This window comes from Rhamphochromis longiceps, linkage group LG11 (assembly GCF_057381845.1).
Source record: "Rhamphochromis longiceps isolate RC_006_pf linkage group LG11, R_longiceps_female_GT1.1, whole genome shotgun sequence".
Classification (NCBI taxonomy): Eukaryota; Metazoa; Chordata; class Actinopteri; order Cichliformes; family Cichlidae; genus Rhamphochromis; species Rhamphochromis longiceps.
In genome coordinates, this window is record NC_140567.1 from 26,633,030 (window position 1) to 26,657,783 (window position 24,754).

The 24,754-nt window shown below is 38.8% G+C and overlaps 3 protein-coding genes across 3 annotated transcripts; all 3 read left to right on the forward strand.

Annotated features, from left to right (window-relative positions):
- Positions 1–6,003: 6,003 nt before the first annotated feature.
- cxcr3.2 (chemokine (C-X-C motif) receptor 3, tandem duplicate 2) lies at positions 6,004–7,913 on the forward strand. Its single transcript, XM_085421859.1, has 2 exons — positions 6,004–6,124; positions 6,307–7,913. The coding sequence occupies exons 1-2, from the start codon at positions 6,101–6,103 to the stop codon at positions 7,387–7,389; spliced, it is 1,107 nt and encodes a 368-aa protein (XP_085277985.1). The 5' UTR covers positions 6,004–6,100; the 3' UTR covers positions 7,390–7,913.
- Positions 7,914–14,854: 6,941 nt separating this feature from the next.
- On the forward strand, positions 14,855–16,142 carry LOC146659362 (C-X-C chemokine receptor type 3-like). The gene is made up of 2 exons (XM_085421861.1): positions 14,855–15,093; positions 15,390–16,142. The coding sequence occupies exons 1-2, from the start codon at positions 14,986–14,988 to the stop codon at positions 16,140–16,142; spliced, it is 861 nt and encodes a 286-aa protein (XP_085277987.1). The 5' UTR covers positions 14,855–14,985.
- A 3,919-nt stretch (positions 16,143–20,061) lies between these two features.
- Positions 20,062–22,503, forward strand: LOC146659363 (C-X-C chemokine receptor type 3-like). The gene is made up of 3 exons (XM_085421862.1): positions 20,062–20,163; positions 20,832–21,185; positions 21,530–22,503. The coding sequence occupies exons 2-3, from the start codon at positions 20,835–20,837 to the stop codon at positions 22,277–22,279; spliced, it is 1,101 nt and encodes a 366-aa protein (XP_085277988.1). The 5' UTR covers positions 20,062–20,163; positions 20,832–20,834; the 3' UTR covers positions 22,280–22,503.
- Positions 22,504–24,754: the final 2,251 nt, after the last annotated feature.

Consider the following 24,754-nt stretch of genomic DNA (forward strand, 5'->3'; position numbering starts at 1 on the left):
TAATCTCAGGTTCTCTTCTACACTCTGTCTTTGGCCTGTTTTTCCCCTTCTCCCTCCCAGCCAGTCGAGGTAAGTGGTTGCCCCTCCATGAGCTTGGTTCTGCCAGTTGTTTCTTTCCATTAAAAGGACATTTTTCCTTCCCACCATGTGTAAGTGCTTGCTCATATGGGGCCATCAAATTCTTGGGGGTTTCCCTGTATTATCATACGGTCTTTGCTATCTTACAATATAAAGTGCCTTAAGGCAACTGTTTTTGTAATTTTGCACTATATACATACATTAAATTGAACTGAATACATTAGTTGACTTGATGATTCAATGTGGAAATACTGAAACAATATTGTCTCTTCATCACTGACAAGTTTATTTTTAGCACTTTGTAAAGTCATTGATCTGCACTTGGACCAAGAGGTTTTTGTCAAACCCCTCTCATCACATCAAATTTTTCCCCATACATCCTCATCCATTACACTGAACATTGAATCTCTTTGAGGTTGCTTCTTTACATAGCGCACACCAGTGACTGTACAGCTGTCCACTCATCCAACATCATTGTTTAATCTGCTGATGATGCAATTGTTGTTGAGCTAATATCAGGTGAAGGTAAGTCAGCATACAGAGATGAGATGTGCCCATCAGCAGTAGCGGTTTTTGATAGGGGCGACATGGGCGGTTGCCCAGGGTGGCATCGTGGTGGGAGCAGCATCACGGGCATCTCCAATAAAAAAAAAGTTGCTCGTACTCATGCTGCCAGACATCAGCCAGTGCATTTTGGAGATGGCATAGGCACCGGTCGGTTTTCTGCCGCCCATTTGCTGGGAGTAAAGGCGCCCTCCGTTTGCGACGTGCGCCTGCTGCTTGCGGCACATGGAGGAGAGGGCGGGGCGGCGGAGGATTCACTGCCTGGAGCAGCATCTAATAACCAGCTCGCAGAATATAACAAAATAAAAACAAACCAACAAACACGAAACACCAGACATTATGATACAGTCTTATAATTTGTTTGAAAAAGGTTTTTTTGGGTTTTTTTTTTCGAAATTCTATAAAGTGAACGTGAGAGCCCTCGGTGCGCCCGTTTGCTGCTGTGCTGAAATCAAAGTAAACTTTATTGTCATCTCCACTACATGCAGTACAGTATACAGAAAGACGAGACGACGAGGCTCCAGTTACAACAGTGCAAGTAAAAAAACAATAAATATAAAAAGAGTAAAATATATATATATACTTTAGGACTAGCAGTAAAGGGATCAATAACAATTTATAATTTACAGTTTGATGATTTAAAGTCTGGCACACAAAGTGTCGATAGGGGAGGGGGCGGCTGCTTCCAAATAGAGCACATTTCATTCATAATGTGGAAATCCAAGCCCATTTTGTATTCCTGGTCTGACTCCTGGGTTGTGCGAAATCCCAGAAATAAACCCTAGACAAAGCATATCTGTGAACTAAGGTGTAGGTCTATTAGGTTATGTTGTGGTGATCCTCGGGTTGGGGGGTGGATGTTCATACTGGAGTGCAAAATTAAAACCAATGGAAGGTGGACAAGAAAAGTTCAAAGCCATCAGGTGCTCAGTTTAGGAAAAAAGAGAAAAGAAGAGGAGGAGAAACGAGCAAAAGATACAGGTAAGCAGATGTGTCATTGGATAATGGCAGGTCATGTGTCCTGAAACAATCAGAATCAGAATACTTTATTAATCCCTATGGAAATTATGTGGGTTACAGTTGGTCCAAGAAGAAATTCTAAAAATAGTAACAGTAACAGACTAAACTCCAAACAATACATTGTGTTACAGATTTTACACATTTGGGAAATAGCACTAATATATACAGATCACTCAGTTATAAATATCAAGAATTAACAGAGGTGATTATAAATAAATATCAACAAAATTGACAAGAATATTCCAGAGTAAAAAAGAGCGTGTGTAAAAAGGGTGTAACTATTGCAGCATTTACAGTGTATTAGATGGAGGAGTTGTACAGGGAGATGGCCACGGGCAGGAATGATTTCCTGTGTCATTCAGTGGTGCATTTGGTAATCTCAGTCTCTCACTGAACGTGCTCCTGTAACTAGCCAGTACTTCATGGAGTGGGTGGGAGGTATTATTCATGATTGTCCTTATCTTGGACAACATCTGCCTCTCAGACACCACCCTGACAGAGTCCAGCTCCATCCCCACAACATTACTGGCCTTGTGGATCAGTTTATTTAGTCTGTGGGCATCTGTGACCCTCAACCTGCTGTCCCAGCATGCAACAGCATAGAAGATAGCACTGACCACAACAGAGATACGACAAGATAACATTAATTAGTAGGGATAGTGAAAATGTCTGTTTACGTTTGTTAGCCACTTGGCTATAGTAAACAGTAGACACTGATGTAGCTTACTGAATCTTTTGGATTGTGTTCAGCACAATATTAAGGTGCATTAGTCATCGTCAGTTATTGATTTGTTCCAATAACAGTAAAATATGTTATTGTACAATCTTTAATATATTGAATGTGTGATTGAGGGGTGTGGGGTGGGGCGGGGTGGAGGGTGCGGGGGGCGGGGTGGGCGGGTGCCAGAGGGGGTGTTCCAGGGCACCAAACAGGCTAAGACCGCCACTGCCCATCAGTGTGGTGTTCAGTGAACATAGTAGCTTAGAATACCTTTAGGACTAAAGAGTTGATACTGAAATACAGGAAAAGCTTGACTCAAACCAAGCGTCATTTTGTATTGACTGTGGAGAGCTTGTGAGTTCCTCAGTGAGACTCCACTTTCTGCTGTTATAACATAATTCACATCAGTGTGGTAGGCATGCTGCTCTGTGGCAGAAAAAAATGGTGCTGCAAGCACTGGTGGAGAAAAAACCAGCGGTTGCTATCTGTCAACCCTAGAGAACATTGCCACCTCAGACCACAAAACATCATCAGGGGACTGCTCTCTTTCCAGTTAGGGACTTATTCTTCGTCTAAAACATGCACCTCTAGATTGTGACACCCTTTCTTTCCAAAAGCTATCTGTGTTCTGAACACTTGCATCCACCAATAAATAAATGTGCCGATAACTGACTCATGCTGCAACTTTTTTATTTCAATAAAGCTACAAAATGCAAGTGTAAAATGTCACATTAATAAAACACTAGGGTTGAGTTTTTGTTCACATTGGGTAACATAAGAAAAAGTCTGAATTTAAACATGGGAGCATAGTGTTTGAGGGGCTGTCAGAAGACACAAAAACATGTATGATGTTACACAATAGCTTAATTTTCCAGGAGACCTTCGGTTGAGACAGATGTAACCACAACAGTATTCAGTTCCTCTCAAACGAACTGCTTTTCAAAAATAACACTTGTACCGTGAGGGGATATGGCTCACTCAGACTATCCAGCCTCTGTCTAGTTTATGACTCATTTTTTAACTGAATTTTTCAATTTGCATTTGAATGTTCTTGAACCTCACTATGCAATTATCTACTGCTTAAACATACCTTTTTTTTATGTGTTCACCTTAGTTTCAAACTTGTGGACTGACTGTCTTTTGGTGTCATTGGTGCCCAAACCTCATAAACTTTTAAAGTTTTTTAAAGTCTGCATAGAGACATCGTCTGCAGGAAATCCTATCTACCACATTTCAAGCAAACGATATATTCTGATGTCATCCTCTTAAACCTATGTTTAATTTAACCACAAAGATAAACGGAATTAATGTCATATCCTGTCTTCTTTAAAGCCTGCACAATCATAAAGCCTTCAGTATCTCTTTCACCAGCCTTCATCAGCTTGTATCCTGTTTTTATAAAAGTTCAGAAGGTAAGTCTTGTTTGCTCTATTTATACATATATATATATAATATTTTAGTGAGTTGACATGGCTCACTCAGTTAATCCAGCTTTAGTAGTTTTAACTGAGTGACTTTAATTAAGTCGCCCACTGCTTGCTAACACGCTTTTTAAAAATTTTTCATCTTACCTCAATTTAAAATTTAAAATCTTTTAGTATTTAGTACACTAATTTAGTAAAACAGTTTTAGCATTTACTTTTAATTCACTTCCGAGAGCCTTTGAAGTACCTCTAACATTGCTTCTGCACACAGCTTATATCCTGTTGTCATCCTTTAAACCAGGGGTGGGGGAACTCGAGGCCTTAATGGCCAGTGTCCTGCAGGTTTCAGATGTGTCCTTGATCCAACACAGCTGATTGTAATGGCTAAATTACTTCAACATGTCTTGAAGTTCTCCAGACTTCTGGTAATGAACTAATCATTTGATTCAGGTGTGTTGATCCAGGGTGATATCTAAAACCTGCAGTACGCCGCCCTTGAGTAATATGTAATGCATGTTTATAGAGAGATCTTTTGTTTTCAGTGAGGGATGTTTTTTTTTTTTCCCCCAGAAATCTTTTATGTATTTTTTCATTGCCTCCCTACAGGTTTACATTTTGCCAGGAATGTCATTGCTAAAATAAAAGAAAAAAAAAAGAGCACAATTATTAATCTCACTGAGGAAAACACTAAATGGATTTAACCTCTATAATCTAGCATGAAAATACTGAAAATACCACAAAGCTAATAAACTTTGTTTTATGCAAGAACGCACTCTTGGCTGAAAACCTGAAGGTTGACATAGCTCACTTCCAGGTGCAAAGTTCCAGGAAGACAGCTCTCTGTTTTTCTTGCTTATTTTTTTATTATAGAAAACTGCATGTGGCACCATGGTGAAGTGGTTCACACATACTGGTGGTGGTCAGAGGGCCCGGTGGCGCCAGTGTCCGGCAGCCTCGCCTCTGTCAATGCGCCCCAGGGCAGCTGTGGCTACAATGTAGCTTGCCATCACCAGTGTGTGAATGGGTGAATGACTGAATGTAGTGTAAAGCGCTTTGGGGTCCTTAAGGACTTGAAAAAGCGCTATACAAATGCAGGCCATTTACCATTTGCCTGACATGCAAAACCTGCTCAGTATGTGCCTAGATAAATGGTAGTGCATCAGGAAGGTTATTTGCCATAAAAAAAAAACCTCTGCCATATCAAATATCACATATGCAGACCCACTTTTTGTGATGAATCTTTCAGAAATAAGGGAGCAGCTGAAAGTCAGATCTGTTTTACAGGGAACTTCAGTGGCACACAGTTTGGAGCCAGGTGGTCCGAGTTTGACGACAGAAAGAATTTTCACAAATGAGTGACTCATTAGCTCTAAGCCATTGCAACACAGCTGCACTTGCAACATTTACTTGAGGCACACTGTCAAGTTTAACGCAAGATTATCTGTCAAGATAAGAACCTTAACCTTCTTAAACCTCACTGGTTGCTAAATGTAAAAATGCACTTAGAGGTAACCATGCATAAGTCAACAAATATAGAAACTGTAACTAAGACATCAACTCTGATATTTCATGAGCGAAATCCAAAGTCACCAATGTTTGAAATCACTTAATAAATCTTGTAATGCAGTCCTGCTGAGCTCTAAACTGTTTTATATTTTCACATTCTATAAATTGACAAAAACAGGAAAAAAAATACTCCTGAAGAAACAAACAAACAAGTTCCTACATTGTAGGTTGAGTGAAATGCTTGATATGTCAAAGCAAGTTGAACTTGCAGCAGTGGCGAGTGTAAAATTTGTGCCAACAAAGCACTTTCACTTCTCCTTAGTTGTGGAGGATTTCTTTGCAAAAACAACTTTCTGCTTTTTAAAACCTGACAACTTACAGTTTTTTACTTTATGATGTGTAATCAATTTGTGTTTTCAAAGAGGATGCATTTTCTTCTAAGTTTTCTTGCAATGGAATATTTTTCATTTTTCCGCACAGTAGTCATGCTCTGTCTGTCTGGCTGACGCTTACAACTAGGTGGAGACACAGATTAAAAATATGTGTAAAAAATTTCCTGAAACAGTCATCAATTCCCACTTTAGCTATGTTTTCATCTGTCTAAAACTGAAAAAAAAAACAATCAGTTCCTGAAATTCTTACTTCTTCTTTCTGATCCTCTGTCATCTGGCTAAGGCAAGATGTGAAAAGGGATGTTTGGCAAACGTGTTTATGAGAACAGTACTCTCATCTCCCTTGGAAGGTTTTAGGTCTTCTGCTGGCTCGCCGTCCAATCCCAGATTCAGCCATGTCAACCACAGACAATATCTGGGTGAGTGGATATTTTTAAAATTTAGTTATTAATTTAAATTAGTTATTTAGTTGTTATGCATAATTGTTCATTAGGAAACACAAAGTGTTACCTGAACCTTATCCAAAAGCAAGTCTTTTTTTTTTTTAATTACCCAGACATTGAAAGACATTGATGAGTTCTGTATCTCTGTCTTCTCACAGGACTATGATTATTATGGAAATATGACAGAAGCTGTTGCAGCCCCGTGCTTAGAGGAAGACATCTATGGTTTTGCAGAAAAGTACTCCCCTGTAGTATACAGCCTGGTGTTCGTCTTGGCAGTTGTTGGCAACGTGCTGGTGCTGTGTGTGATCAGACGCTACAGAATCTCTCAGAGTAGTGGAGCTTGTGCCTTTTCCTTAACAGACACCTTCCTCCTTCACCTGGCCATTTCAGACCTTCTTCTGGCCTTCACTCTGCCCCTGTTTGCAGTGCAATGGGCTCACCACTGGATGTTCGGCTTGGCTGTTTGTAAGATCTCTGGTGCTCTCTTCTCCCTAAACCGGTACAGTGGCATCCTCTTCCTGGCCTGCATCAGCTTTGACAGATACCTGGCAATCGTTCATGCCATCAGCTCAAGTTGGAAACGAAGCACATGCCATGCTCAGTTTGCATGTGCCATCATCTGGGCAGTCTGTCTGGGCTTGAGTGGAATTGACATTTACTTTAAACAAGTGGTGATGATAGACCTTGTCGGTCAGCAGAGGGGGCCCGTGTGCCAGGTGTGGTTCACTGAAAACACTTTACAGTGGCAGGTGGGGCTGAAGTTTGTCAGTGTAGTGCTGGGCTTTGGGGTTCCCCTCCTAGTTATGCTCTACTGCTACATCCGGATCTTCAGGTCTCTGTGCAATGCCTCTCGCCGCCAAAAGCGCAAGTCTCTCCGCCTCATCATCTCCTTAGTGTCTGTATTTGTAATCTGTTGGGCTCCATACACCTGCTTCCAGCTGGCAGATAGTCTGCTAAGGCTGGGTGTGTTAAGTGCATCCTGTGAGCTTGGCTATGTGCTTGACGTTGGAACTCTGATCACTGAAAGTCTGGGGCTGTCACACTGTGCCCTCAATCCTCTGCTGTACGGCTTTGTAGGAGTGAAATTCAGGCGGGAGCTAGTCAGAATGTGTAAGGGGCTACTGGGACAGAGGAGCTGGCTGGCAATGGAAGGGTGGCGAGAGCGAAGGCTTAGAAAAGCCACGGGATCGTTCAGTTCTGCAGAGAGTGAAAACACCTCGTATTCTGTCATGGTGTGATTTTAGTCAGAGATACATAAAGAGAAAGGAAGATGAAAATATATTTTTGTGGTTTTGGGTGTGAAGCTTGTATAGTAAAGTGAGGTGAAAACTGAAATAAAATGTTCTCAAAAATATTTGCTACATGTTATTGGTGCTTTTTTGGAAGTGTGCAGTTTGTATTCTTTTGATTTCTTTTGTGTGTGACACGAGCCATGGAGTAAAACGATTGCAAAATGCTGATGTTGTCACAAAATATTTCTTGCTAACTTACTGTGAAAATTTTTGATTTCCACATTTCTAAAAAGCTTGATCAGCAGTATTGGGTAACGTTTACGTAAGTACTCAGAGTCAGATCTCATGTATTTATTCCCAGTAGATTGTAAATTTTTAAAAGATTTTAAATCTGTATATGTTATAATTTATGTTGTAACATGTATAAATCAATCATCCTATTTGTGTCCTTTAAAATGTTTTGTGCTGCAAAAGATGAAATGGCTATAGTGCTTCTTAAATTTTCTATGTATCATTGAAACGCAACCTTTATTTTGACCGATACTGAATATTTTTGTATTAAATGTTTTAAAGAAAATGATTATTCAGTTGTCTTTTATGTATTTTTTCATTGCCTCCCTACAGGTTTACATTTTGCCAGGAATGTCATTGCTAAAAAAAAAGAAAAAAAAAAGAGCACAATTATTAATCTCACTGAGGAAAACACTAAATGGATTTAACCTCTATAATCTAGCATGAAAATACTGAAAATACCACAAAGCTGATAAACTTTGTTTTGTGCAAGAACGCACTCTTGGCTGGAAACCTGAAGGTTGACATAGCTCACTTCCAGGTGCAAAGTTCCAGGAAGACAGCTCTCTGTTTTTCTTGTTTATTTTTTTATTATAGAAAACTGCATGTGGCACCATGGTGAAGTGGTTCACACATTTGCCTGACATGCAAAACCTGCTCAGTATGTGCCTAGATAAATGGTAGTGCATCAGGAAGGTTATTTGCCATAAAAAAAACTCTGCCATATCACATATGCAGACCCACTTTTTGTGATGAGTCTTTCAGAAATAAGGGAGCAGCTGAAAGTCAGATCTGTTTTACAGGGAACTTCAGTGGCACACAGTTTGGAGCCAGGTGGTCCGAGTTTGACGACAGAAAGAATTTTCACAAATGAGTGACTCATTAGCTCTAAGCCATTGCAACACAGCTGCACTTGCAACATTTACTTGAGGCACACTGTCAAGTTTAACGCAAGATTATCTGTCAAGATTAGAACCTTAACCTTCATAAACCTCACTGGTTGCTAAATGTAAAAATGCACTTAGAGGTAACCATGCATAAGTCAACAAATATAGAAACTGTAACTAAGACATCAATTCTGATATTTCATGAGCGAAATCCAAAGAGCCGTTATTAGACCCAACATTTGTTTTTATAAGAAGCAAAAGTACCAAAAGGTTTGGAAGCTCATTATGTTTGATAACATCATTAATTAAAAAACCTATTTATGTCAAAAGTATTCATGTAGTTGAGGTTTAAATGTGGACAGATCTGACCTTAAAGTAGCTTACTGCAATGAAAATACTTTGAAGTAAATAAAAATTGGACAAAAAAACAAAAACATTAGAATCTACTTGAGAATTACACATTTCAAAGTCAGCAAACTTTATAGTGGTATTTAGTATACTGTCTTTATGTCTATTATTTGAAGTTAATTTAAATACTTAAAAAATAAGAGCTGAGTTGTGAGACCTGCTTGTTTCTACGAAGACAGGTGGGCTCATATTACATTACATTGATCAACTGAAATGAAACACAACACATGAGTGCTACATTAAGTTTAACTGTATGTTTACAATAGATGTCAGACATGTCAGACAATGTCTAATGTAAAATAATACAATAGAAAAAACACATGTAAAGTCTGATTACATGTAAGAGGATTGCCCTCTGGTGGAATCTGATTAAAAGACAGTGTAGATTAAAATAATTTGCCTGGAGATTCAATAATATAAACAGTGGTGATTATAGAGTCTTATGGAGACCTAAAAAAAAATCACAGCACGTCCTTTCATCACCTTTACATTACTGTGTAAAATTCTTGAGCCTTTGCTTCCAAGGAGTCAGATTTTGGACATGTTTACTCATTTTTCATTTTTCCGTACAGTCCTTGTACCTGTGTCATGGTCTCCTGGTCCTTCTCCAGGTGCAATGCAATGATTTGGCAATCTCTGTTGGGCTCACTATGGTGAGCAGGCTACTACTGAAGAGGTGATTTCAGATTTACCTGCGCTTTCTCTTTTCACATGCCCACTGCTGTCAACAGAAAGAGTTGTTTACGAGGGTGAAGTCAGGAATCAGCTGTTTCGATAGAATTTGGAAACAGAGTTTCAGAGGAGACAGACCCACCAAGAGAAGATCACTCACCTGCCCCACTGACAAAAGCCTGACGTATGCTAAATTACACAAGAACTGGACTGAAAATCAGTGGCAATAGGTCATATTGAGTAGGGAATCCAAATTTTAAAACTGTGGTTCAAATTACCATAAAGTAGCACAGTCCAGCTTTCAGGTAAGATGAAGCACATTTACTATCATATCACTCAGATTTGTTTTTCAAAATCAATGCCTTTTGAAATTTCCAATGTGAAAGCCTTCAAAAGTCTTCAGGTCTTTGAGTGTGGAAGAACTGCAATATTTACTGACTTTTATAAAGTATTTTAAACTTCTGTTAAAATACTTTATAAATGTTTTATTTGCAGCAAGGTAAGTCTTTTTGCAGTCTTTTTGTATCCGTTTGGATTCCTATGCGTGCACATTTACTGGAAACAGTTGCCCTGAACACTTCTGATTTTATAGAACCTTTGATAATTACTTCACAAAGAATAAATAGAAAACCTGTGAGACTGTTTTATAGATTATGAATGCCTATATTCTACCTAATCCTGCCTCACAGTGCCATCATCAACACATTCTGTTGGGTTTATCAAGAACTCACTTGTGTCATAGGACACACAATGTGATGTCAAAATTATAAAAATTGCATATGGTTGTAGGGATGAGCAATTAATGTCCCATGGGGCTACATGAGAAAATGGGGCTGCTATGAAGAGCTGCTTGAGTAAGCTGAACTCTGTTCTGCGCATTATTAAGTTTATCCTTTATAAGTTTATTCGTGTGGCCTTGCACAGCAGTTATGTAACACTTGGGGAAAATCAATTGCTGAGCCCTGTTGGCACTGCAGAAGTTACATTTTTACGTTTATATTTTACAGGCAATTATTGTATTTCTTGGATTATAAGGCGCACTTAAAATCCTTTAATTTTCTCGAAAATGACAGCGCACCTTATAATCTGGTGCGCCTTATATGAATTAATTCTGGTTAACGTGTTATCCGTGGATATCTGCATTTTAGCATTCCTCTTTCAGATGCTGCCTTTAGTAGTCACCACAGCAGAACATTTCCCTCCAGCTCACCCTGTCCTCTGCATCCTCCTCCGTCACACCAGGCCTCTGCATGTCCTTCTCACTACATCTATGAACCCCACATTTCTCTTTTCCTCCTGCCTGACAGCTCCATATTCACCATTGTTTGTCTAATACATCCACTGTCCTCCCCTTTTGTGGACCTTAGTTTGCCCACTGGTGTGCAGTCATGTTGGAACAGGAAGGGGCCATCTCCAAATTATTCCCAGAAGGTTGGGAGCAGGAAATTGTCAAAATGTCTTTGGATGCTGAATTATTAAGATTTCCTTTCACTCGACTTAAGTGGCTGAGCCCTGAAAAACAGCTCCACACCATAATCCTCCCTTTACCTAACTTTACACTTGGCACAACACAATCAGACAAGTACCACTGTCCTGGCAACCGCCAAATACATCCATTGGATTGCCAGGTGGAGAAGCGTGATTTATGATTCCAGAAAAGACATCCCCACTGCTCTAGAGTCCAGCGGTGGTGTGCTTTACTGTACTTTGCGTTCACTTTGCCTATGCTGAGTGTGTGAAGAGTTTTTAAAAAAAATTAATTATAAGAATTTTGTAGCAAGAAAAATCTAAGGGTGTTTTTTTTAAGAAGTTTTCTAGGAAAAAGGGTGTAGCCATGGGTAGGATCAACATCCTCAGGAAATCCTGTTATTTTCAAAAGCAGTCTGGATGTTTACATATTAACAAATCCAACTTAATACACTTGGATTACCACATAAGACAGATGGAGACATGTAGCATTCCTATTCAAACGATCACTTTCAGTCAGAAATCTCTGTAACTGTAACATTAAATTCTGTACCAATGACTTCCTGACTATGTTGTTTTCTGCTGACTCTGAGTTTGGTATTTATATTTCTTAATTTCTTGTTTTAGTATGTTAGGTCCATGTCCTCTTTCCATGTCACTGACATCTATCTTTGTGTGGACCTCCGCTCTTTTCTACAGTGTCTTTTTTCATGCCACTCTTCCATAAAAGCCAGATTTGTAGAGTGCATGAACAGAGTGCTCCCGCCATGAATAATTGTCCTGTGAACAGATTCTCCCACTGCTCAGGTGGATCTCTGCAGCTCCTCCACAGTCACCATGCTTCTTGACTTGTTCTCTTCGCCCTCCTGGCTGCCAAATTAGGTTGACAACCATGTGTCGGCAGGTTTGGAGATGTGTCACACTCTTCTTCAGATTAATAAAACAGTACTCAGTAAAATTTGGGATATGTTTCCATAACCTAACTCTGTTTTAAACTTTTCCACAACTTCATCTCTGTCCTGTCTGGTGCTTTCCTTGATCTTCACGATGCTGTTTGTTCACCAGTGATCTCTAACAAACCTCTGAGGGCTTCAAAGAGCAGCTGTACTTAAGCTGACATTAAAGTTCACACAAGTGGACTCTTATTTACTAATTACATGACTTCTGAAGGCAATTGGTAGCACTGGATTTTATTAAGGGATATCGGAATAAAGGGGGTATAAATAGTTTTTTAAGAAGCTGCTTACTCACCATTTCTTCTGCTTTCCATGTTTTCCTTGCTTGTTTGTTTGTTTCTCACTTTGAAACTCACTAGAATTGTACAAACTCTGTTTTTGCCTTGTATGCTGTATTTACATTGACATGTCTGCACAGGATTCAATTTATCGCTGTTTACCTTTACTTCAGCTCCTACATTGGTCTTTGACTGTGAACTTAATGTAATTAGGTTTACTTAAACAGCATCTTGCACCCCACTTGAAAAGGGATTGAGTGGAGTCAGGATTCTGCTTCAGTTTTAGGTTTGTCAGTCCTGACCCGCCTCCCCATCTCACAATTTTACAATATCAACAGCTCCCTCTAGTGTTAGCGGCTCTTATTGTAGTGCTTTGTCAGTTTTGTGCCCCTCAGTTTGCCAGGTACAGGTTGTTAGAAAGAAGCAACACTGAAGTGGGTTAACAATAAAGACATAGGTCTCAGAGACTGAGCCTGTATAGAGCCCTCTCTTTTTTCAGATTATCTTTAGTGTTTTTAGTTGAAGCTGTTGCAGCAAGATCTTTTCAGTGAAGCAGTGAAGTTGTTTTTGACTTTAAGTTAAGTTTGATTAAGATTAAGTTTGACTGTGCTCCAGTATTTCCGGTTGAATCCAGATCCTTGGCTGAACATGCAGAACAGGGTCATTGTATTTAATGGGACGATAGCAACATCCTCTGAGCATTAAGACACTCATAGGAAGACGAGGGGATAGCACAATATTTTATCTATAAAAATTAATTTAGTCTTTAAGATTGAAAGTAAAATCCTCGTCTAGGGGTCCTTTTGAAAGTATTATAAAATCAAGGCTATAGCCTCGTGTGGGAGAAAACCTGTTTTGGTTTTGTTTGGTTTTTTGTTTTCAAAAACAGCCTGGATGTCTAAACGGGAACAAACTTAACTTAGTTAACCTGGTTCGACACATAACTGGATGAATATAGCATTCCTACTCAAGGAACGGCTTTCAGTCAGTCAGAATTCTCTGTAAAAGCACCTGAAGCATGAAGTTTTTAACTGCTGTTCAAGTTAACTACTTAACTTGAACATTAAAAATTCTTCTGCAGCCCCCACCTCCTCCTTTGTTTTACTTCATCAATTTCTACTATGGATTTTGAGTTATGTTTTTCATTATGTTCATCTGTAGATATTGTCAAAGGTTTGTGTTTTATGCTTGTGTTTTCTTTTCTTGGTAAATTTAACATTATTTTCACCACAAAGATGATGACAAATCATTTTTCTGCCAACTCATGTCATCTTACCTCTATTACAACACTTTCCAGAAATCAGAAATATTATAACCTGCCAACAAATGCAGGTGTGAGCCCGAAATAGACAAAATTATTTTTGTCCTATCACGTTCAACTACTGATGCACTAGGAAGTACAGAAAACAACAAAATAAACGGTGCTTATTGCAGATTATCTCTAATACAAGCATACTTTGTATGTGTGGATGTTAATGTTTTTCTCTTCATGTCCATTTACATGCTATTTATTACAGCCATCCTCAGATAACAAGGGAGTTGCAAGTTTCTATGTTTGCTTGAGGCTCCCTGTCAAGCTTAATGGAAGAGTAATTGCCAAAAACCACTGATTGCTAAAATGTAAAAACACACAGCTGGGAAATAATGAACAGAAAGTTTTGGAAACACCGGGTTAATCTTGTGTTTAATAACTGCATTATTTTTATCTAAAACACTGATGTAGTGCCATGGTCCTTGGTCTTTGACCCAGTGTTTCGAGTTTGTTTTTCTTTGTCCTTAGTTAAGAGTAGTCTTATTTAAGATTTCCTGTGTTTTCCCAGGCTAATTCCTCTCTCCTTTTTTATTTCATGTGTTTTTAAGCTCTCGGATTTCCTCAGTACTTGGTTGGTTTTACTTCTGTCTCCCATGCTCTGCTCTAGTCCTGCTGCCAAACAACTGCATATTACATAAAGAAAACAAAGGATAACACAATGGAGAGCTGAAACTAAAATAAAATAAAGCTTCACTTTCTGTTTTGGACCTTGTTAGAAATTCCAGAATTTTGTGTCACTATGGCAATTTCTGACATAAAATAATGAATTACATGAATGACAAATAACAAATATTAATAATTGGCAATGAAGTGGCAATTTTGAGAAGAAGTTAAAGTGGTTATAACTCTTTCTGTGCCTGAGGGGCTTTAAGCTACCAATCTGCAAATGGGGTGTGTCTGTGTTAGGGGTTTCCTATGGGGAGATTTCAGCGAACTGGCTTCACTTTCTCATATACAGCTTCTGAGGCACTGATGTATTTTTGTTTGTTCTGTTTTTGTCTCCACAGTATATGGACATGGCACAGCTGCATGTGGATACTGGCGGAATCTTAAAGGAGTCGGATGACTATTTGGAATATGGCAGGAACAACACCCGTGATTATGATTACGATGCAGCAAATACAGTGAATAACACTACAGTGTTTACAGTGTTTAACAGCACAGTGGATAATGTTCCTGTGGAAAGAGGCAGTGAGGCAGTGTGGGTCCCTGCTCTGTATGCTGTAGTGTTTTTTGTTGGAATCCTGGGAAATATTATTCTCCTGAGAGTTCTGGTTCAAAAAAGGAGACAGTGGAGCCTATCGGACACCTTTATTCTCCACCTGAGTTTTATGGACATCCTCCTCCTGTTAATGCTGCCCTTCTGGGCTGCACAGACAACTCAGCTTTGTGACTGGTTCTTTGGCACTTTCAGCCATATGTTTGGGGTTGTTTTCAAGGTAAAAACCAGATGTTATGTGAAACAGAGACTGAAAGTGAAAACAAGACATTTTCAGTGAAGCTGTGAGAAAGCTGAACAGAGTCATTGTATTCAACAGTATGATAGTGACATCCACTGAGTATGAACAGAGTCATTGTACTCAATAGACAGTGAGTATTTAACATTTTCAAAGAGAACACGCTTAGAACAGCAGTTTAGAGTAGGACAGAAGTGAAAGGGAAGAAATGAAGTGTAATTTTTATAGATGTTAGAGGTTTGTGTCTTACACTAAAAGTTCTCCCTGTCTTCTTCTAGCTCAACTACTACTGTGGGATCTTTCTGCTGGTTTGCATCAGTCTTCAAAACTACCTCTCTGTCATCCGTGACATCCAGTTATATTCCCACGGGAGGCGCTGGTTAGTTCATATCAGCTGCCTGTCAGTCTGGCTTATCTCTGTCCTCCTCACTGCACCTGACTGGATTTTCCTGGTGGGTAAAAATAATTACACAGAAGTTAATACTTGTGTTAATATCTACCCTCAATCTGGAACTGACTGGCAGTTGTGGTCACGCCTGCTCCACCACATATTTGGCTTGGTGCTACCTGGACTCATGTTGATGATCTTTTGCTCACATATGCTACGGCGGCAGTGCAGCTGTAATGGCCTCCCAATCCCGAGAAATGTCACCATCATCCTGTCTCTGGTGGTCGTATTCTGTCTGTGTTGGATGCCGTACAACTTCATACTTGTTTTGGACACTCTCCAGAACAGACTTCGGGATCCTGCTAACGATTCACAGGAAGGTTCTGAAAGTTTATTAAAAACCTTTCTCATGGTCACCTCTGCGTTAGGCTGCCTTCACGCCAGCCTGAGGCCTCTGCTGTATCTCGGCCTGTGTGGAAACTTCAGGCAACACTTACTGGCCATGCTGAGATGTAGTAAAACTGAACCAAAAGGCTCACTCTGGGATCTTGGTGTAGGCCAGAGACAGCAGCCTGATCACGGTCAGGATCAACAGGAAGAGCTGGAACGGATGATGGCTGTAGAGAATCTGTTAGCTTGTTGAAGATGAACAGACATAAATACCCTCTTGTGACTCAGATGTGAGCAAAATATTGTTACACTCCTGACTATGGATTGACAATTAATGAATTAACACTTTAATGGCCACACCAAGAAAAACCATTGAAACTGTTTTTCTTTGTATTTTTTATTCCTTTGACCAAGAATAACAATAATTCAAACTGAATTTAAATAGACGCCTCTCCCAAATGGTTACCTCTAATCAACATAATCGATGTAACACATACTCACCCTATCTATGTTTTCATCTTCTTTTACTTTTCCTTTCAGCTGGGTCGCCAGAGCAGATTATCTGCTTTCATTTTCACCTATCCTCAGCATCCATCACTGTCACACCAACCCTCTTCATCGTCTTTTTCACTATATCCGTAAATCTCTTCTGTGGATTGCTCCTGATTGGCATCTCCACATTCAGCATCCTTTGTCCACTATATCTCCAATCTCTCCTCTGCATATGTCCAAAGCATGTCAGCCATGTCTCTCTAACTTTGTCTACAAACTGTTGAACCTGGGCCATCCCTCTGATGTACTCATTTCTAGTCTTGTTCACTCGAATGAAAATAGGAACATCTCCAGCTCCTTTCCTTTAGTCAGTGCTGCGGAGTAGCCTTCAGACTGAAAGTAAAATCACCATAAAGGAACATTTTGACTTATTTAATTGTTAATTTGTTATTTTAATTTTATTTTTGCTTTTAAGATTTTTGCTTAAAATGTGTGTTTATGTCTAAAACATTTTTTATAATGTTCCACATGTTCTTTATACAGCTAAAACTTTTACATCAGCAAAAGTGCCATTTATTATTCCCTCATCAACAATATACAGTATTTCCAAACTATGTACATTATTTTCCACCAATTATCCATATAGTTGAATTTTTTTAAGAGTTGGTTTTAAATGTGGCAATTTTAAGAAGTGTTTGAACATGCTAAATGAACTGTGTAAATCTCTGTAGATTGTAAATTTAAAACTTTCTTAAAAACTCTTTAAGAAATTTTGTGAGGAAAAAACTGCAATGAATTTAATTATTTCATTAATTAGCAAAAATGTATTTATCTCTTAAAATTGAAAGTAAAAATCCTCATTTAAGAGTGCTTTGGGATCCACATCGTCTGGAAATCCTGCTATTTCCAAAAGCAGCATGGATACAAACTCGGTGTAATACACTTGAGTCCCCGAATAAAACAGATGGAGTTGTATACCAGTCTTATTTAAAGGACTGCTTTTATTCAGTCACAGTTCTGTGTAACAGAAAGCATTACAACATTAAAACATTCAATTTTGTACCAGTCACTAGGAAACTGTTACTTACTCTGTACTCTACTCTAACTTTGTACTGTCCACTTTCTGTTGTAGCAAAACAAATTTCCCACACGTGGGACTAATAAAGGTTATCTTATCTTATCTTACTCTCATACTGATCAGTTGGCCAAACAATAATCAAGCCTGAAAGTTACAGTGTCTTGAAAAAGTATTCATACTCTTTGAACTTTTCCACATTTTCTCACATTACAATCACAAACCAAAATGTATTTTATTCAGATTTTATCTAATAGACCAACATAAAGTGGTGCAAAATTATGAAGTGGGAGTAAAATGATACATGGTGTTAAACATTTTTTACAAATTTGAAACACGTGGCATGTATTTGTATTCAGTCCCCTGAATCAATACTTTATCAAACCACCTTTACAGCTGCAAGTCTTTTCAGGTATGTCTCTACAGACTATATTTTTTGCTCATTCCTTTTTTCCAAAATAGCTTCAGTTCGGTCAGACTGCATGGAGAGCCTCTGTTAACGGCAATTTTCTAGTCTCACCAGAGATTCACAATAATGATTACATCTGGACCCCTGTTTGAGTCATAATCCTTTTGCAGCCTTGAACAGGTTGAACATCATGTGGCTGCCACCACCATGTTTGATGGTGGGGATGGGGTGCAGTGTTAGTTTTCCACCACACAGCATTTTGCAAGTAGGCATGTCAAGCCTGTCAGTTTAGGTGGATGAGCATGCCTTGGTAGTTTGCAGTTGTGCCACACTCTTTCCATTTTCAGATGAGGCATTAAACATTGCTTTGTGAGATGTTCAGAGTTTGGGAAATGTTTCTATAACCTATCCCTGCTTTAAACTTTTTCATAACTTCATCCCCGTCCTGTCTGGTGCATCCCTTAATCTTCATGATGCTTTTTATTCACTGATGATCACCAACAAATCTCTGAGACCTTCACAGAACACCTGTATTTAAAGTGAGATTAAAGTTCCTACACTCTTTTCATTGATTACAAAACTCCTGAAGGCAAGGATTTTATTAAGCAGTAACAGCATAACGGGGATATGAATGCTTTTTTATACCACTGCTTAGTCACCATTTGTTCTGCTTTCCTTGTTTTTACTTTTTGTTCTTAAATGTTTGTGCTGTTGATGTTGTTGTATAGATGTTTTTAATTATGTTTGTTTACATTCTTTGCCAGGTTTGAGTTTTAGGCTTTATGTTTTATCTTTATGCATGTAATAATAAGGCTCTCTTTTTTCAAATCTAAGAATTTTTTTCACTGCAAAGATAATTAAAGACTAATTTTTCTGTCAAAAGAAGAAAATTGAGCAAACCAGTAGACAGGCTTCAAGTTGCAACTGAAACCTGGAGACCAGTAGACCTCATCAACGAAATTTACCGGCTGTAAGATGTTTTAAATGGCTTGTTTCTAAAGCTCTTTGCGCATCTTTAACAACAAGTAAAGTAATTTAATTAAATACTTTTGGTCCTGTGGGTGTATTGTAATATTGGACACAGAATTTCTGATTATAATTAAAAATATTACTCTGGTCTCGGTGTGTCCCTAAAAAGCCTGAAGAAAGTGTACAAGAGAAGGCCTAAAAAAATCTAAATCAAATGAATATTATCCATGGAATTATATTTGTCATGATTTTTTTTTTTTTTTACGCCAGTGAAATTATTTCTGTTCTCGGCCGCAATTTAATTCCTCACGTGTAACTCAGTTTCCGCAGTACCCTGAAGTGGCCATTAAAGTGACCAATCACATTAGGACCCCGTCCTCCTTTGGGCTTCGCGTCCACACAGTCAAAAGTTGTTTTTTCGCGAAAGCAGGATTTCTCGCAGAGAGCTATGCGAAAGCATAAAACTGGCGTAGCGCATGCAAATCAGACAGTCTCCCGTGCGCAATGGCTTCTTTCTGCACGTGGCTGCTGAGTACTAAACGTTAAATTTACACGCAAGGGATTTAATTGCACCCGTGAAATGAAATTATTTGCTTGGTTTATTTGTTTTGGGATAAATATAATTCCATAGAAGGTCTGGAGAGAGAAACAACAGTGAATATCTACAGCCACCTGTAACATATATTTATCATATTGGTACATCAAACAGCTAGACAAATGATACGTGATATGGGAGAAAATCCGCAACGGATATCCATCATGTAATGTATTTTGTTGTTTTACTGTAGCTTTGTGTGACATATAGTGTTGTGGAAAAGTCTTCAACCACATCTCATTTCGTATATTTTGCTGCCAGGGAGCAACAGAATTGTGTTTTTTGAAATGTTCTTATCTCTTAGTTCTCGCATTTTGCAACATATTTCTCTTTGTATCGATCAAAGTTTGTCTTTGAAACTTTTTTCAAAGGAATGCATTTTTTTTAAAATTCAATTAATCCAAATTTGACAATCTTGATTAAAATTCAATTCCTGGAACGGGTGAAGTCAAGTGGCTGTTAAAACGACTGTGCCCTTGCCCTGCATCCCATCTCACAAAGTCATGTTGTCAACAGCTCCCTCTAGTGTTAGAAGCTCTTTATGTGCGGTTTTGACGGTTTTTTTGCCCTGCATTCTACGTCAACCCAGGCAAAGCGAGAAACATCCGACCAGTACTGATCCTTTAACACTGGTTTACTTGGAGTTGAAGCGGTAGGACATACTGAGGTCCTGCTTTTAGTATCATACGCGCAGAAAGCTTCTCAAACTCTGCAGCTGAAGCTCTTTATGTGAAGTAAGTGCATTTGTTTGCATATATCAGCCCTCCTACAATATGTCTTTTAACATTATGAACATTTTACTGGCAGCCAAAGAAGTTACTGATAATTCTGTCTACTTTCTGTTTGCAATAACTGTGTGCGCAAGCTTAGCTGGTTTTGTAGAAGCTTTATTTTAACAACGGTAAAAAGGAAAGCTGGGAGGCAGTTTTATAGATTAAAAATGTGTGTGTGTGTTTGTGTGTGTGTGTGTGTGTGTGTGTGAGAGAGAGAGAGAGAGAGAGAGAGAGAGAGTGTGTGAGAGTGTGAGAGACTAAGGAGAACTGTACTTTCTGTCTATGTCAGCCGCACAATTGCTAAATCACAACATGTGAGTTGTTGTATGTTTTGCATTCACTATAAGCTGGGCTTACCAAAGGGAAACGGAGTACTGTACTTTCCTTTTATGTCCACTCCACGATTGCTACATCACACCATATGAGTTGTGATGTGTTTGTGTATGTGTTATAAAGGCTCATCTGGGCTTCCCAAAGGGAAATGTCAGGGAACTGACTTCACTTTTACCCAGAGAGAAAGAAAGAGAGAGGAATCTATTCTGACATAGAGCTTCTGAGGCACTGCAGCACTTTTGTCTTCTCTCTGTGTTTCAACACATGTGTTTTAACTTTTTGTTTTGGTTCAACAGAACATGAATATGAGTACAGATGATCTGGATGTGTACAGTGGAATTGACTATGACCCTAACATCACCTATGACTATCCAGGGGATGAGTCTTTTGTGAAAAGAGGCAGTGAGGCAGTGTGGGTCCCTGCTCTGTACTCCATAGTGTTTTTTGTTGGAATCCTGGGAAATATTATTCTCCTGACAGTTCTGGTTCAAAAGAGGAGACTGTGGAGCATATCGGACACCTTTATTCTCCACCTGAGTATCGCGGACATCCTCCTCCTGTTAATGCTGCCCTTCTGGGCTGCACAGACAACTGAGCTTTGTGACTGGTTTTGGGGGATTTTCAGCTGGGTCTTTGGGGTCGTTTTCAAGGTAAGGACCAGATGTTGTGTGGAACAGATAGAGACTGAAAGTGAAAGTAATACATTTTCTGTGAAGCTGTGAGAAAGTTGTTTTGGCTTGGATTATATTTGGCTGCACTCTGTCATTTCCAGCTCTTTTGCAGATTCTTGGCAGAACATGCAGAACAGAATCATTATACTCAACAGGATGACACGTGACATCCTCTGAGTACTTAAAACATGTTTAAGATGAGAACAAGATTAGATACAGAGGTTTAGAGTAGGACAGAAGTGAAAGTGAAGAAGTCGAGTGTAATTTTTATAGATGTTAGAGGTTTGTGTCTTACACTAAAAGTTCTCCCTGTCTTCTTCTAGCTCAACTACTACTGTGGGGTCCTTCTGCTGGTTTGCATCAGTCTTCAAAACTATCTGTCATCCATCCGTGGAATCCAGTTATATTCCCACGGGAGGCACTGGTTAGTTCACATCAGCTGCCTGTTAGTCTGGCTTATCTCTGTCCTCCTCACTGCACCTGACTGGATTTTCCTGGTGGGTAAAAATAATTACACAGAAGATAATACTTGTGTTAATATCTACCCTCAATCTGGAACTGACTGGCAGTTGTGGTCACGCCTGCTCCACCACATATTTGGCTTGGTGGTACCTGCATTCATGCTGATGATCTTCTCACATATGCTATGGCGGCAGTGCAGCTCTAATGGGGCCCGAATCCAGAGAAATGTCACCGTCATCCTGTCTCTGGTGGTCGTATTCTGTCTGTGTTGGATGCCGTACAACTTCATACTTGTTTTGGACACTCTCCAGAACAGACTTCAGAAACATCCTAACAATTCACATGAAAGTTCTGAAAGTTCACTAAAAACCCTTCTCACGGTCACCTCTGCGTTAGGCTGCCTTCACGCCAGCCTGAGGCCTCTGCTGTATCTCGGCCTGTGTGGAAACTTCAGGCAACACTTACTGGCCATGCTGAGATGTAGTAAAACTGAACCAAAAGGCTCACTCTGGGATCTTGGTGTAGGCCAGAGACAGCAGCCTGACCACGGTCAGGATCAACAGCAAGAGCTGAAACAGGTGACGGTTGTAGAGAATCCGTTAGCTTATTGAAGATGAAAAGAGAAATATGCTCTCTTCTGACTCAGATGTGAGCAGCATGTTGTTTCACTCCTGAGAGGATATGAATTCAATCTCATGTCAACGCATGGAGGACTTTATTCTGTGTAACTGACAAGTAGATATTTATCTACAAAAACTACTTTCACATTTCACTATAATGCTAAGGTTTTGGAGATCCATCATGGTGACTCATACTAATCCAAAAGCACAAAATGTAGCTCTTTCTTATTATTTTAAATAAAAATATATAGTTTTTTTTTAATCAATAGTGAAATATCTGTGCTGTTAGTGAACTGATTTTAACACATTTATCATTAAGCTAACGCTGTATTCATTGAAAGTTGATATACTGCAAACTGTTATCTGTGATAGTATTACTGACTTCTTACATTAAACAACACATAAACACTTTTTGTAACTTTATTGCCATAAACATAGTTTCATGTTTCTTTTTATGTCATTGGTGGGCAACTCCAGGCGTCGAGGGCCGGTGTCCTGCAGGTTTTAGATATCATCCAGGGTCAACACACCTGAAATTAATGATTAGTTCATTACCAGGCCTGTGGAGAATTTAGCCATTTAAATCAGCTGTGTTGGATCAAGGACACATCTTAAACCTGCAGGACACCAGCCCCTCGAAGCCTGGAGTTGCCCATCCCTGTGCTCTGTTTTGACTCTGCTTGAAACGGTGAAGATGTCAATTACTTTTTATTCAGCAACATTATTTATTTACATTGTTTTTTTGCACCCAAACACACACAAATACTTTGGAACAGCCTTTTAACTAAAAGTAAACTTAGCATTTAAAACCATATTTACTCATTTAAATGTTAATTTTACATTTTTATCAGATTTTTTTTTTGTTTTTGCTGAAGTTTGTACAAGATGTGTGTTTTATATTTAAAACTGCATTGTTTTTATGATGTTACAGATGTGTCAACAAACGTTTTTCACTTTTTTCAAACTGCTAAATTTGTTAATACAGCTCATCAGAATTTAACAATTAAAAAATCACTAACATGCACCATAAACACTTTTTAGATCAGCATCAATGCTTTTTCAATAAGGAGAGATCACTTGTAAGGATTAAGCATGATTTATTGAGATGGAGAAAATAATGTATTTGGTGATTAGAGTCCAATGACTCATCATGGCAGAACCGAATCCCAGTGATTGAGTTTTTAACAGGATCCCCTCAGATTCTAGACACTGGTGGAGGTGGTGAAGATGAAAACTGAGGGTTGAGTAGAGCTCTGGCTAAGGTGTCTGAGGTGTAGCTGGGGAGGAGGTGAGTTGCATAAAAGAGAGTCTGAAAGGGAGAATGATGGAGTGGACAGATTTAAACCGAAGCAGAGGCTGATTGGCTCAAAGAAGGCAAGTGCGAAGATGATTGGACTAGAATAATGATGTCACTTGTGAGATTAGCAGTGTGGAAAAGCAGTAGACACACCCAGGAAAGCAGGCAAGTGTGTGATTACAGATCTTCTGTATTGAATTTACACATAAGCTTTATTACTACAGCCCTAATGGTGGTCTTCATTATCACCAGCAATACACAGCATTTCCAGAATACATGCATTTGTTATTATGCCACAAATTAAATAGAAAAGCTTTTACAGCTTTCAGCCCTGCAGCCTGTGTTTTTCAATTTTCATATTCATAAAAAACCCTAAAAATCTCTGGGAGATTAATAAAATAGAACTGTGCATATGTGCTTATTTACTACGCTGAGAGCTAAGGAGAAAAAACTGATCATGGTTAAAATACAGAATTCAGCTACTTGGTGAATACTTTGACCCAGGATGAGTGAATACAGATCTTCGTTATTGAACTTGCACATAAGCTTCATTTGTATAAACTAGTGACAGAGGAAAAAGTGGCCATAATTTCACCACACGTCATTTACTTTCTTGCAGTATGCACTGTAAAAAAAAATCTCTCTGCATGACTTATATACCTCTAATATATCTTCTGCAGATTTGTTTTGTTGTTGTTTCCATATATACCAAAATGTAGCAAATATCCATATTGCTTTTTTATCCATAGTTATTTTGTCGTAGTTTGTTTTAAATAAAGCATTTTTGAAGCACAATAGAGACATGTTAAAATGAACTGCGCATAGTAAATTTGAATTTTGAAAGATGTTTTCACTTTTACGATGCTGACTGTATGAAGAGTTTTTTTTAAGACAAAATTTAATTATATGAAAAATAAGCATTTTGTCTATGAAAATGAATTTAGCCTTTAGTATTGTAAGTAAAATCCTCACCTGATGACTATAAAGGGTATAGTCCAGGGTGGGATCGACATCCCCTGGAAATCCTGTTATTTTTAAAAGGATGTCTAAAAATGAACAGACCTTAACTGAACTCACCTAAATAACACAAGTGGAGATGTACACCTCCACTTGTGTTATTTGGAGACGTTCAAAGGCTTGCTTTCAGTCACTTAGAATTACAGCAAACC

Coding starts and splice junctions, on each gene's coding strand:
- cxcr3.2 (XM_085421859.1), top strand. CDS start 6,101: ATGTCAACCACAGACAATATCTGG. Junction 6,125..6,306: donor CAACCACAGACAATATCTGG/GTGAGTGGATAT, acceptor GTCTTCTCACAG/GACTATGATTATTATGGAAA.
- LOC146659362 (XM_085421861.1), top strand. CDS start 14,986: ATGGACATCCTCCTCCTGTTAATGCTGCCCTTCTGGGCTGCACAGACA. Junction 15,094..15,389: donor TGTTTGGGGTTGTTTTCAAG/GTAAAAACCAGA, acceptor GTCTTCTTCTAG/CTCAACTACTACTGTGGGAT.
- LOC146659363 (XM_085421862.1), top strand. CDS start 20,835: ATGAATATGAGTACAGATGATCTGGATGTGTACAGTGGAATTGACTAT. Junction 21,186..21,529: donor TCTTTGGGGTCGTTTTCAAG/GTAAGGACCAGA, acceptor GTCTTCTTCTAG/CTCAACTACTACTGTGGGGT.